Source organism: Mixophyes fleayi, chromosome 5 (assembly GCF_038048845.1).
Source record: "Mixophyes fleayi isolate aMixFle1 chromosome 5, aMixFle1.hap1, whole genome shotgun sequence".
Taxonomy (NCBI): Eukaryota; Metazoa; Chordata; class Amphibia; order Anura; family Limnodynastidae; genus Mixophyes; species Mixophyes fleayi.
This window is the reverse complement of record NC_134406.1, coordinates 252,923,675-252,938,793: the sequence shown is the minus strand read 5'-3', so window position 1 is coordinate 252,938,793 and position 15,119 is coordinate 252,923,675. Positions and strand designations below refer to the sequence as shown.

Sequence of the window (15,119 nt, the reverse complement as noted above, 5' to 3'; positions counted from 1 at the left end):
GTTTCAGACATGTCCAGTTATAAAACAGGACCAGCAGAAGTTCTGGGGCGCCCTTCACCCTCGGAAGTGGAACCCCCACTTACGTTGCTTTTTACCATAGCGGGCATGAGGTGGCGGCAGCATCCTCGGCTCCTCAGGCCAAGATCACGGCACTGTGACATTATAACTAAGCGCCACACTTCCAGCATGTTTTAGGCACAACCAAACCATTGGAGCCCTAAGCAACTGTCTAATTGTAGAAAACATTTATTTTCAGATTTTGATACATAAGTGATGTTTATGATGTTTAATCAATTTCATACTTAAATAGTACCTGACACCTACAAACAGTGGAGGCAGCTATTTTAGGGACCGACTCATTGTTCATCTTATGAATTCACTAGCAACTAGGAACATCTGAGGCATGAGGCACAATATACCTCAGTAAAGTCGCTAGCTCCTAGGGACTATATAGGATGCATGCTATCATGAAGGTAAAATACATTGTGCAGTGCTAACCTGACATTACACTGCATCTCTGTTAAAAGTAAAGTATTCCCCCACCCCAAGGGAAAAAGCTGAGGATATAGTCATTTGAGCTGAAGTAACAATACTGGCCTTATCCCTATGTATCGATTCACTAATACACACCGTGTAATTGAGCAGAGCAAGTCTATCAAGTTGTCAGTCACTCTCTGCTGACAAAGTGCTGTAGAACAGTTATAGATATGATGGACATATTTAGTTACTTATAAACCCTTCCATTATGTCAGGTTTTTTATTAAGCTCAGTAAAACACATCCCTTTATAGGAAATTAATGTCAAACACTGTCTTTTCTCTTTAAAGGACTTATCTACTTCCAACCTGCATTAATAGCCAAACACTACTTTTGACAGTGATTAGCCTAGGAGACATTTTAAAAGGGTGAGGGTCCTAGATAATTCCACTTTACATCAATTATTAATAGATGAAGCAACGTTACTCAAGCTAACCCCCACACAAAAGGGGATATTCTTAATGCAGATATGAATGAAACTGTTGGTAACTGCAACTCTGCATAATAATACATGGTCTTAATGGTCTGAGCAGTGAGTACTATAAAATTCGGAAATTCAACATTTTACCTTTTCCCACTACTGTATTTAAAAAAAAAAGTTAGTTGTACCTTTGTTTTGAAACCTAACAACAATCCAGAGTGTATCTCTTCCTACAGACTGATTGCACAGTTAAACCAGAATTTTCAGGAAATTCTACCACAATTTGTTATGCCTCACCCATAACAGATATTCTTATAACAGGGGCCAGGAATGCAAGGATATGTTATTAATGTTAGATATTTAGACGGCCTTGGATAAGGTCTCTTGGACCCACTTCCAAAGAATTTTTTTAATTTGGGCGTATGAGCACACCGTTCACAATTCCAAAAATATACAAATCCTGTTACCTTGTAACAACAGAGTATGTGGATCAGTGATTATTATGACCAGATGTTCACAGCAATTGTGGCCTCTTTCAACAGTCTTATTTAACTTAGCCCTTGATCCTTTGCTTGGAATTCTACAATCCTAGAAAAATGTTAGAGATATAACTATAGGAAATACTGAAATTAAAATCACGGCGTTTGCTTATGATATCTTACAAGTTAACCCGTGCATGATACTCATGCATTCTAGTCAAATCAAGCTACTTAAAGTGTTAAAAAGGTTCTTGTCATGCATTTGGGGCTAGGCCAGGCCTCCTCAGGGGAAGAGCGTTACTTCCCGACGTAAGCACCCTTTTTTAACGTGGTTTTGTCCACATGTCACCACCTCATCATTCTTCTCCATCACCTCATCCTTCATCTTCATCGCCACATCCTTGATCTCCATCGTCTTACTGTTCTAAAACCTCTCGATACACAACGTTTCTGCTAAACACCTTATCGCTGTGCTCAATCAGTCTTCCTTGAAGGGCAGTATTCATAACCTGCACTTTCACATCACTGCTTCTCCGTACTCGTGAAAATGCGACATACAATTGTCCATGACCAAACACAGGATCTGGTAAATAAATACCCAAACGGTCAAGAGTTTGAGTCCTCAACTGGTAAATTTAGCCTTTACTACCCCTCCCACGGGGGGAAGGGGGGATGATGGAAGTAAACTGACTTCACTATTATAATTTTTTGTCAAATAATGTCAGTATACCAAATTTCAGGTCAATTGGATGAGCACTTTCTGAGAAAATAGTTTTTTCCACACACACAAACACACGCCGCTAGACTTATATATATTAGATTATCTACCTCTAAACCAAAACAAGCTTTATAACCATCGGTTAAAATTAAAATTTCTGGAGGTTCCAGGATTTACTGTTTACGAAGTAAAATCAACAGCTATGACCTACTGCCAAACCAATTTGGAGCAAACACCTAAAATTGTTGTGGGAAAATAAATCTCTCATATTCCGAGGTGCTTATTTGCTAAAAAGATTTATTCAATTTATCTATTTATTTAATACAGGAAATCTAATTGAGGCAGTGGTGGAGTAGATGGTTAGTCTAGACTAATCTGCAATTATCCTACCTGTTATAGGCAAATCTTATTAAAATGATTACATTTCCTAAACTTTTATACGCTTTACAGATCCTGCCTATCCTACTCAACTTCCTGAGATGAAAAAACCGATGAAGAAGGAACTTTGGACATTTATTTGAGTAAGAACCCTAGAATAAGCTTGATTAAATTACATCAAGGTATACCTCAAGGAGGATTTATTTCCCAAATCCTAAACCATATAACTATGCAATAGTACTTAGTTTTATAAGAGATTGGCTATATACTAGACAAAATTTTGCCAATACTTACATTATGCAAAAATAATTTTTCTACGTGAGTCTAGTATATTTTTTGCATATTAATAAAGTAGTTATTTCCTGAAAGTTTTTCAGGTGCCTTTATTCATTTCTTCTTGGAAGGTTTCGACAATACATGTAATAAATAGAATATGCTATTATTCACATTTTCACCCGTTTAATATGTGGCAGGGTATTACTGGTATTCCGTCTCTTACAGATGAAGATTCTACACGCTGTTGAGACATTTAAACTCCTCTGAAATATTAGCATTGCATCAGGCCCAACATTATGTTATAACAACAATCTAGCAATTATCAGGCCTGATTCATTAATTAACTTAGGCAAGAAATTTCTTACTCAAGTCTCCTGGACAAAACCATGTTAAAATGCAAGGGGTGAAAATCAGTTTTCTACTTTGCACATAAGTTAAATACTGTTTGTTTTTATCATTGAGCACACAACTACTTGATTTAAAGTTGATATTTGTGTGCTACAAGAAAAAAAACAGACAGTATTTAACTTATGTGCAAAATAGAAAACTCCTTTTTACCCCTTGCATTGTAACATGGTTTTGTCCAGGAGACTTCAGTAAAAAATATCTTGATTAAGTTCCTTAATGAATCAGGCCCATCATCATTAAATAGGTCCAATGGGCTGGATTTGGTATTAATTAATTCGGTGGGTAGGAAAACCATATCGATTCAGTGTAATTCGTTACCTAGTCCCTTAGATAGTCAGAGGATGAGATCGGAGCTATGCTATTGGCTAGAGGTTTTTCCTTGGATAAGATTTCTAAACCTTGTCTCACTCTCTAACAGCACTCACTGCAAGCACATATATAGAGATGTTCTATAATGTAAATCACAGAGCATATCTATCTCCTCAAAGATAATTCTTAATCCGATTGTAACAATCAGGTACGTCACCAAAATGTCACATAATTAATGCATCCCTTACACAGCTTATGGGAAAATCCTCATATTAAATAATTTTGGAGACACATTTTAAGACTGGGGCAGTAATCACCATCACTGAGTGTTACTGGGGATGATTTCTATATCCTTTCAACTTACTAAAGGGAGCAGAAAACTATTAGTGATTATATCAGCAGTCAACAGAAAATACATAATGCAAATGTGGGTCCAAGAACAACCTGTAACCATTCCTTTGTTATAAAATTAAGTTATATTATATGTCTTTAGAATGGACATATAGATTTACACACAAAAGCTTTCCTGCCGCTGTGGGAGAGTTTTATCAAACCTTAAAGTTCCAAATGTATACATGCATTGCAAGTAGTCCCTGGTATGAAACCTGGTTACTCAATGTCCTCTTTGGTGATAATGAATCATTGAAGATAAAATGTGTACAAAAGAAAATACTTGTTTCTTAGCATAAAGTTTGTATTTGGGTGGCATACTTCAAATCTGCTAAATAATATCTTCTATGTAGTGACCATACCAGGTGCTTTTAGTCATACATTTCTCTTGTAAACTGTTGAATCACATGAACTCTGAATTGCTCATAACATTTGTTTTATTTATAAATGTATATGTTGATGTATAAATAAAACTTGTCTCAAAGGAAATGAGAAAATAAAACGTGGCGGGGGACAGACCACTGGTGGCATCATGTGACCAGACACAGCCACGGCTAACCAATTAAACGCTGCCTTCTCCTTCGATCACATCCAATTAATTGATGCCTCCTCAAGTCTCCAGCTATTTACGCTGGCTAGGCTATGCATATCTTTTAACACTACTTTTTATGTTGGTATTGTGGGCTTGTGGCTTCATCAGGACACTGGCTGTCCCCAGGCACAAACAACATTAGATAATGATGGCCACAAAGTAATGCATGTCAGCCAATGAGATTGTATTGCAATGAGTGGCCAGCATCTGTGTATCCATATTATGTACAATTTCGGTCCAACATAAGTGTCTAGACTTTGGCTACTGGGATGACTTTGATGTTAGTCCAATTGCTAAGCCGACTCCGGCTCTTCTCTTCTGAGTGTGTTCCTCTCATGCGTCTGTGGAGGGGAGTGACACGTGTCACCAGTCCTCTCCAAAATTCTTCTATGGGGCTTAGTGTTTTTGTGTTACACCCCTGTCTGGGACCCCCCCAGACCCTGAGAAACTCGACTCTGCCATTGCTCGTAATGGTCCCTTTTCCAAGACTGAAACCTCAGGAGGCAATTTGTGGCCTGAGTCATGGCAGTCCTCTAGTAAAACACTGCCCTGCGATGTGCATTCATTAAACGTCCCCTTGGCTAACAGTCCTGCCGAAGGCAGCAATGATGATACTAAACAAGGTATTTATGTTTTTTTCTCAACTTTTCAAACTCTCACCCAGGGTAATTTGGGATGAAGTGACTCCAAGAGCCCCTTGTGTGAAGAACCATTTCTAGGACCCGAGAAGGACAGGCTAGCGGAACTGGAGCCTGTTCAAGAGCTCTATTTATAGGAGATATAATGGAGAGCCCCATGGCCTGGTCAGCCTTGCGGCCTTTTTCCTACTACTTAAAGTGGGTGTCATGTCAAGGTACAGAAGTGCAGGATCTCCTAATGGTGGAAAAATGCAAACACAGTCCTGAGGAAGGCTGGAGGTATGTTGTAAACGCATGTTCACCGTCCGCGTAAAACTTATAATTATACACAATAGAATCTATTGTAAGACATTTTCTGGCAAGGGGGCCATACACAGTGTAAATGTGTAAATGGGGTGGTTGTTCTGTCCGTCCGTTTAGCCGTTATATGGTTCTCTGTTATGAGATTAGCATAATGAATGCATTTATATTTAATGTCAGGCTCTATAAATCTACCCCCCCCTCCCCTCCAAAGTTGTACACTTCTGTCTGGCATACCTTGCTTGAGCGCAATGACACTCTCCCTCCGCAACGTGCGCAGAATTTAGTTTGGCAATATGAACAGTTATGGCCGCAACCATCTGCGAATTTTGTTTTGTGGCAGATCCCGCAAGTGGGCGCGTCTCCCTTCTGCTCCTGCTGCTGCTGCGCCTCTTCGCCCATCTTCTTCACTTGCTCCTTGTACGATTCAAACTGCTGGTGCAATTTCCTGCAGAGGAGAAAGCAGAGACGTACTTACTACAGAGAGCTTTTCACATAGGTTACAATGACATGTAAATCAAAAACGAAAATTGCTGTTAGATCAGCATTGTCATTTGTGTACTGAATGCAGTACTTTAGAGAGTCTTATAGCTCTTACATCTCTCCTACTTCATGCATTATTCTATTTTACCTGCTAGAGTGCGGTACCCTATTAATAGCCTGTAGGCATCACGTGCTATTGCAAACAAGCTTTTCATTGGCCAATTAACCTCTTCAGAGATAACAACAGCGCCACCTACAGGCTATAAGATGTGGAGCACCTAATTATTTAAAATCATATTCCAGAAAATATTGATTCACTCACATCAGTCCCTGGCCCATTTGAGCTTGCAATCTAAATTTCCCGACCACAGAAACACACACATTAGGGTCCATTTTGTCAGAAGACAATTAACCTACAGGGACCATGGGAGCAAACCCCCACAAACACTGGGAGATCATACTAACCCATGGCCCCAGTGCTGTGAGGTTACAGTGCTAACCACTGTGCCACCCATTATGACAATACAGTAATTATAACTTGTTGCACAAAAAAGATAAGATAATTTAGAAAATAAATAAACAAACAAAAAAAGTTATTGCAAGCCCATACGCAAACAGAAAACAGTGGTTTAAACATGCTCTTGGTTTCATGCATGCAGCAAATTAAATGAACTAACATTTATTGGTGTATATTGTAAAGGACTGAAACAAGTCCATTAGGTGCATTTCTGTCCGCTTCACGTTTGTGCCTTAGCTCATTAAGTCTCAGTAATTTCACAATACTGCCACATACTTTATTATCCATCTGTGACTTTAAACCTCCTCTTTCTTTCCCTGGCTGATTCAGAGTCCAAAGACCACCCACTAAATAATGTATCACTTTTCTCCCCGGGAGAAAGGTCACAATTAATATGTGGCTTCCTACAAGGTGTTTGATGTATAATTGACAGGTATGTCGGGTTTGCATTTTCTTTATTTCATGTAATAAAACAAAAGACAACTAGCAAAGCAGATGGGATTTCTTCACTCCGGAGATATTTTAGCAAGTGCCAATCTATAGCCCTTTAAAGCTGTAATATCACGTAATCGCTTATTTTCATTCACCATCCCCTCCTCGGGTCCACAGGAGCAGCTCAATGCATCTGTTTTTTTGTGAGGACACATAAAAAGCCTATAAATTGATTGAGCAGCTTCCACTTCTGTACACATAAAAAGACTCACTGAAAATGTGGCTTCTAATTGGTCCTCCAGTTCACACCCCCCTCCGCACCATTTTATAGTGGTAAATGTAAATATTTATAGGTGCTCTATTACAAAAATGGAGGAGTCCCAGGAAAAATGGCTGCATGGAGCAGTCCCCAGTGGCCCCTTAAAGGGAAGGACTAGGTTTGTAAAATTTAGCAATTAAATAGTTGTGCAGCTTCACGGGACAATGTCACGTGTCGAAGTCAGATAATTGGATAAAGTCATTTCAAGTCAATATCTCCTACAATCCGATTGTCTTTGTCCAAAATTATGCGACTAGTACGCTACGGCATGGAGGAGCCTAATTAACCGCAACACGTGGCAAACCCTCATACACGCTTTCACACGAACACATACAACTGTAAATAGCTCATATTAAACGTAGTTGCAACACGTAGTTATTTGTACTGAAATGTAGCAGAGTTTATGGTGAAAGATTATAATGTTATATACACGTTAGTGAGATCTAAGGTTCAGGTTACAGGGAAAATGTCATGTTTGGTATCATTCTAATCCCCTATTTATCCGCAAAAGTCTGGTTCATTCGCCGAAAGGATCGCACATTGCGTATGCTAGTTATGGATGATAGGGAATAAATGATTAGAATGATATTGTCTGTGTAATGCTAATAGACCAGTTTGAACTAGTTCTTGGCGGGAAAATTAAGTATGCATCCTCTGGAGAGCCGAACCCATCCCTAGATGGCATCGTTTGAAATGGCCAATGACCTGCATTACACTGGACCTTCCTGAAGCCTGAACCTATAGAAGCATACCACATCATCTGTATTGTTTTACTGTATCACTAACTGTATATAAGCAGGAGCTTTTGGACCAGTGTGCAGTCACTTTGCCCACAGACTTCTGGATTGAATGCTGTATACTGGATCCAGGGCGCCTGCTAAGTAACGGCTGTACTTATTTTATTTGGATTGTTACTCTGCTACTTTTTGCTATTAAATCACATTGTGCTTTGGAACCACATTGCTGGAAGTGGACAATCGCTATTGGATAGCTATTAGACACACATAACACATAATTGTCAGTGTAACATAAATAATATGTTGATTAATTTTTTTATTTTCCAACTTTAAGAATTTGGAAGAAGCATGGAAGGGCGTAGGTCAACATACTTTACAAGAGCCGTGTAGTTTTCAAATAATGATAGTTCTTGCTGTATTTACCAAAATAGCCTGCCTCAGGCTACGTAAGCTACAGACAAAACTACAAGAAACTGAAAAGTCATCACTATTGAGGGAGAAAAGCAACAGAGATAACAGATGCAGTTCAGACAACAAAAACTGAGATTTGTGTGCAGAATTTTATCCAAACAATGTAATTTAATGTACTAGAATGTACTAGATCAACTTTAAATTTCAGTGTACAAATAAAATTATCAAATATTTTTTGTGCTATATAAAAAAACAGCCAGTATTTATCTTATGTGCAAATAATAAACTCATTTGCACCCCTTGCATTGTAACATGGTTTTGTCCTGGAGACAATTTTTTTTTTGCCTTACTTTCCTTAATGAATCAGGCCCAGGGATTTTATTTCCTCCCATATTCCATTCACAGTGTGGAGAAAGGAGCTCTAGAGATGTTTAACACAGGGATCGTTGACCCTTTCAGACTATTTAAAGAGTGGATGTTGAGCCAAAAATAGAACATACAACAATCATGGACGGTTATCCGCTCTGTAAATACGTCTCTAGGACGAACATTCCGTTTATGATCAGTATCAACTCTCACTCCCACTATGTCCACTAGGTTTCCTAAAGTAAAGTGCAGCAGTAACTGAACATAGGTTTAAGTAAATCCCTGACATGTACATTAGGATTACGGTTAGGAGTGGAAATTGCTTAAAGTTGAAGCACATATTATTTTTAATTGCCTCAAGGGATACTGGGATGATATATGTCAAGCGAGATAAGTGATCATACCATCATCAGTTATATAGCACCACTAATTCCGCAGCGCTGTACAGAGAACTCATTCACATCAGTCCCTGCCCCATTGGAGATTACAGTCTAAATTCCCTCACATACATACACACGCACACACACAGACTAGGGTGAATTTTTGATAGCAGCCAATTAACCTACTAGTATGTTTTTGGAGTGTGGGAGGAAACCAGAGCACCTGGAGGAAACCCACGCAAACATGGGGAGGACATACAAACTCCACACAGATAAGGCCATGGTCGGGAATCAAACTCATGACCCCAGTACTGTGAGGCAGAGGTGCTAACCACTGAGCCACCGTGATGATGATGAAGAGTTATCATCCAATGTCCAGTCCAAAAAATGCAAGACAATATTTCGGGAGTGGGGGCAAATATTGGGAGGGTTCCTTAATTTCCAAATCATGATTTGATTTTTGTTCTCCTTACATGCGCTAATCAGCATCTTAATAGCTCATGGGTCTTCTGTATAATACATTGCACAGCAACAGTGTAGACATGAAATACGTATCACTGATTCCATGCAGTATAAAGGCTGGTACATAGATGTAACGTGTACGTGGACACGGTGTTTATTGATAAAACAAAATGTTATGTATTCTCCATTCCACAATATTTTTACCCTGGTGATATTTAGGTATATGCCAGAATCGCTCCATTTTGTAACCTGTATGAACCCTGAAAATACCCTTCAAAGTCAACCTATAAGTTCTCATAAAGAGGGACTGACTCTGTTCTCTGTATGAGAGTGTATGTCAGGTGTATCCGACCTACAGATAATATCACTGGTGAAATGTTATTCTGTATTTTATTTATTGATAATAATAACTGTTTTATAAAAATGTATTGTTGATCATGTATAAAATCAAAAAGAATATAAAAAAAATGTATTTTTAAAAAATAGTAATAATGACCAAATAATGTCTCAGGTTCCACATTTCTCCCTAGCTATCAAAAGGAACGAGATTTGTTACAATCTGTACAATGTACCGTTCAGTACTGTATTGTTCTATTTTCTGCAGAACATCTTTGTTTTTTTAATAACAATTTACAGGTGAATGACTTACAGATTTCTTCAGATGAAAGATCTAAGAATGGAATAAGCACAACAGTGGATTTAGTTTGACCATGTGCAGGTACAAGCTATTATACCCAGAACGCATGGGACTACTAAAACTCATTTAAAGTCAATAAAAGTCATTGACAAAGCTGCAAAAATGTGACTCGTGGCACAAATTACATTTTAATGGGTCCATTTTTACAAGAACTACACGGCTCTGCTCACCAAGAGTGGGGGTGGAGAGAAGGCACATTTAGAGGGGGTGGAGAGAGGGCACATTTAGATTGGGTGGAGAGAGGGCACATTTAGAGGGAGTGAAGAGGGGGCGCATTTAGAGGGGGGTGAAGAGAGGACACATTTAGAGGGGTTGGAGAGGGCACATTTAGAGGGAGTGGAGATGGCACATTTAGATTGGGTGGAGAGAGAGGCACATTTAGAGGGAGTGAAGAGGGGGCGCATTAAGAGGGTGTGAAGAGAGGACACATTTAGAGGGGTTGGAGAGGGCACATTTAGAGGGAGTGGAGAGGGCACATTTAGAGGGGATGGAGAGACGGCCCATTTAGAGGGGGTGGAGAGAGGGCACATTTAGAGGGGGTGGAGAGAGGGCACATTTAGAGGGGGTGGAGAAAGGGCACATTTAGAGGGGGTGGAGAGAGCACATTTAGAGGGGGTGGAGAGAGAGAACATTTAGAGGGGATGGAGAGAGAGAACATTTAGACGGGATGGAGAGAGGGCACATTTAGAGGGGGTGAAGAGAGCACATTTAGAGGAGGTGGAGAGAGGGCACATTTAGAGGGGGTGGAGAGAGAACATTTAAAGGGGGTGGAAAGAGGGCACATTTAGAGGGGGTGGAGAGAGAGAACATTTAGACGGGGCGGAGAGAGAGAACATTTAGAGGGGATGGAGAGAGGGCACATTTAGAGGGGTTGGAGAGAGCACATTTAGAGGGGGTGGAGAGAGCACATTTAGAGGGGGTGGAGAGAGGGCACATTTAGAGGGGGTGGAGAGAGGGCACATTTAGAGGGGGTGGAGAGAGGGCACATTTAGAGGGGGTGGAGAGAGGGCACATTTAGAGGGGGTGGAGAGAGAGAACATTTAGAGGGGGTGGAGAGAGAGAACATTTAGAGGGGATGGAGAGAGAGAACATTTAGACGGGGTGGAGAGAGAGAACATTTAGACGGGGTGGAGAGAGAGAACATTTAGACGGGGTGGAGAGTGAGAACATTTAGATGGGGTGGAGAGAGAGAACATTTAGACGGGGTGGAGAGAGAGAACATTTAGACGGGGTGGAGAGAGAGAACATTTAGACGGGGATGGAGAGAGAGAACATTTAGACGGGGTGGAGAGAGAGAACATTTAGACGGGGTGGAGAGAGAGAACATTTAGAGGGGGTGGAGAGAGAGAACATTTAGATGCGGTGGAGAGAGAGAACATTTAGACGCGGTGGAGAGAGAGAACATTTAGACGGGGTGGAGAGAGAGAACATTTAGACGGGGTGGAGAGTGAGAACATTTAGACGGGGTGGAGAGAGAGAACATTTAGACGGGGTGGAGAGAGAGAACATTTAGACGGGGTGGAGAGAGAGAACATTTAGACGGGGTGGAGAGAGAGAACATTTAGACGGGGTGGAGAGAGAGAACATTTAGACGGGGTGGAGAGAGAGAACATTTAGAGGGGGTGGAGAGAGAGAACATTTAGATGGGGTGGAGAGAGAGAACATTTAGACGGGGTGGAGAGAGAGAACATTTAGACGGGGTGGAGAGAGAAAACATTTAGACGGGGTGGAGAGAGAGAACATTTAGACGGGGTGGAGAGAGAGAACATTTAGACGGGGTGGAGAGAGAGAACATTTAGACGGGGTAGAGAGAGAAAACATTTAGACGGGGTGGAGAGAGAGAACATTTAGACGGGGTGGAGAGAGAGAACATTTAGACGGGGTGGAGAGAGAAAACATTTAGACGGGGTGGAGAGAGAAAACATTTAGACGGGGTGGAGAGAGAGAACATTTAGATGGGGTGGAGAGAGAGAACATTTAGATGGGGTGGAGAGAGAGAACATTTAGACGGGGTGGAGAGAGAGAACATTTAGACGGGGTGGAGAGAGAGAACATTTAGATGGGGTGGAGAGAGAGAACATTTAGATGGGGTGGAGAGAGAGAACATTTAGACGGGGTGGAGAGAGAGAACATTTAGATGGGGTGGAGAGAGAGAACATTTAGACGGGGTAGAGAGGGCATCTGACAAAAAGCCTGATACAGAGTTGGCTGCAATTGCGCCCCGAAATTGCATCAGCAAAGTGCGTTCACTAAAAAAAGCCGGTCTACGCCAGTGGCATATGCTGCCGGGCATATATTTACACCAGGCTTACGTCTCATACACTTATGCCCATTTTTATAACCATTTGTTTTGTTTGCAAAATACGTATTTTGATATTGGGCATCAATAAAACTACGATAGAACGTCCCCTCCCTCCTCTCCAGCACAAGCAGGTGAGTGCCGGGATTACACAAAGTCCATATGCTTGTGGCCACTGAATTATGTGCTACGCAATCTGTCCTACATCCCACTCTGCCTCTGCCCCTGTGCTCGCTATTTATTACACTTCTGATTCCTTTGTATTATATATTGTGAATTTATCAATCTGAAAAGCAGAATAAATACGTTTATTGCTGTGTACCTAAAATGCAGCCGCTGTCTCTGGCATCAGTTGATTGAGGCTGGTTATCAAAATCTGTGCTTAGCTCACCAAATGGTACCAGCTATTCTGTTACTTTTACTACGTTGCTTTATGCTTCTGGTTTCCTTCTGTTGATCATTTATGTTGTCCTTGGATATAACACAGATCTATTGTGCTCGCTGGACTTAATACAACACTACACATAGACCAGCTATGTGTTGTATCGCTGATTACCGGATGATATTCGTACATGGTTGAAAAGTCCAGAAGAAGCCCAAAAACATAAAAACCAAAACATTTATTAATAATTGCTGCAGGGGTGTACACATATGAAATAAGTTATCCGAAGGCGGGAGCCTTCTTTAATATATCATATCTACATTATTCCAAACAAAGGTATTTGTGGCTTAAAAAACATAAAATGGTCCCTCCACAGGGGAAAACGCAGGATTTGTAGAGGGGGGGTTTCCACACCAGTGGGCGTGACCAGCATGCATGGGGCGTAGCTATAATTTTAGACAGTGCTTGACTGCTCTCCAACTCTTCCTATCCCCATAATATACATGGGCAATGCTGCCTGCACTACTGTTAGGTGCACCCAGCTCTCTCTTTTCAAGCAGAGCTGTGTGAAGCGGGGGCAGGGTCCAGCCACCTCAATTATACAGTGCCCAAGGCTTGGAGGGGGGCTTCTAGGCACTAGGAACCCCACTCCCCCTCCTCGGTTTGCCTATGCTCCACATTTCACAACCCTTTCTCAGGTTTGCTTCACCGCCTACTAGAAACTGTGCCCTACCCTAGTAATCTTCGCCAGCGTCACCTCTAGCGCCGTTTTTACTTATTTTCACCAAGTCATGTGGCAAACGGCGGCTCTGGTCTATCGAACGAAACAGCCAGACTCATGTAATGACAACAGACACTAACCTCCTCCTACTCTTTTTTTCTTTTTTTTTTTCTTCTTAAAAAGGAAAGCCGCGAGGTTACGAAAACAGCAGCATCACAACAGTAAAAGGATACAACGGTCTGAATAATGTAAAGTGTTCATAAATGTTGTACACCCTGCAGACTGAACTTACCCTAATCTCAAAATAATGCTGTCACTGGGCATTCAGTTACGGTGCTAAGTAAGAATGACACATGTTTAAACACACAATACAGCTATTTGTTGCCACTTTTTTTTGGGTAATAAAAAAATAACTCCCCTTCACGTGCATGAAGTATAGCATTTTGCAAGTGGACAGCCCTATTTGTTGGGTGCCGGACATTTTATCTGTGTATATGTCAAGGCAGCGTGTTGCACTTTGATGGCTCATGCAATTAAAGTAATTTGAGTGACTAGGTGTAATCATATTTCGATGTACTTAACAGCCAGCTTGGGAAGTAGCTATTTTTAGCTGTCTGTATTGGAAGCACCGTGCTACATTTTAAAAGGTAAAGGCAGGATACATGATATAAATAACAACAAGACTAGCTATCGACTACTTAAGGATGAATAAAAAAAAGCAAAACAAAATTCTAACACTTAAAGGACCGCTAAACCGCAAAATTGAAACCTTCAAATGAATCGTGGAGGTAAAAAAAGATCATTGTTCAGCATTAATATTGTCATTGATTTGTAAGGCGTTACAGAATTCTGCGGAGATGGAGAGTGAGGAAAACAGGGATATACAAGGAAAATAAATGCATATGTGAAAACAAGGGGTGCTGATGAGAGAGCTACCAATCTATTGGGAAAAGGACAGAGTGGAGATAAGAGGAGCGAGCGTGGCTCAGAGTGGAGTCGGGACAGCTGTGAGTCAGCAGTATAGGTGGGAATAGAGTAGACTTCAGTACAGAGGTGGGCTTTCTGAGTTAGTATATGGATTTGAAGGCTGAGGTCTGATTAGGTGTATGTTTGGGAATTCTATAGGTGGGTAAGAAAAACCAGATAGGACAAGGTTACAGTAGCCCAGGCGGGAGATGATGAGACAATGGTTAAGAGCTCTGTTTGTATCTTGGGTAAGAAAAGAGAATATTAAAGCAATATTTTGAAGGTGGAGGCGAAAGAACTGTGAGAGAGACTGGATGAGAGGGGGATGGAGTCAAGAGTGACACCAGGTTGCGGCCTTGGGAAACTCTGGGAGGAGCGTTAATATGATTTTACACTACACAGGTGAAGCACCTTCCACAAATTTAAGAGAGTATCCAGCTGTGATCTCATACAGGTCAAAAAGCTAAGAATGCAGACGTTTGCGTTAATGTGACATCACCAG

At 40.9% G+C, this 15,119-nt stretch overlaps 1 protein-coding gene across 22 annotated transcripts in view; it reads right to left on the bottom strand.

Moving 5' to 3' along the window:
* RIMS2 (regulating synaptic membrane exocytosis 2) overlaps positions 1 to 15,119 on the bottom strand; it is a 506,258-nt gene that overhangs the window by 417,773 nt on the left and 73,366 nt on the right. For all 22 annotated transcript variants that reach the window (XM_075213921.1, XM_075213923.1, XM_075213924.1 and 19 more), the window contains one exon: positions 5,683 to 5,893. In XM_075213921.1, coding sequence (XP_075070022.1) covers positions 5,683 to 5,893 — 211 coding nt within the window. The remainder of the gene's footprint in view (positions 1 to 5,682; positions 5,894 to 15,119) is intronic.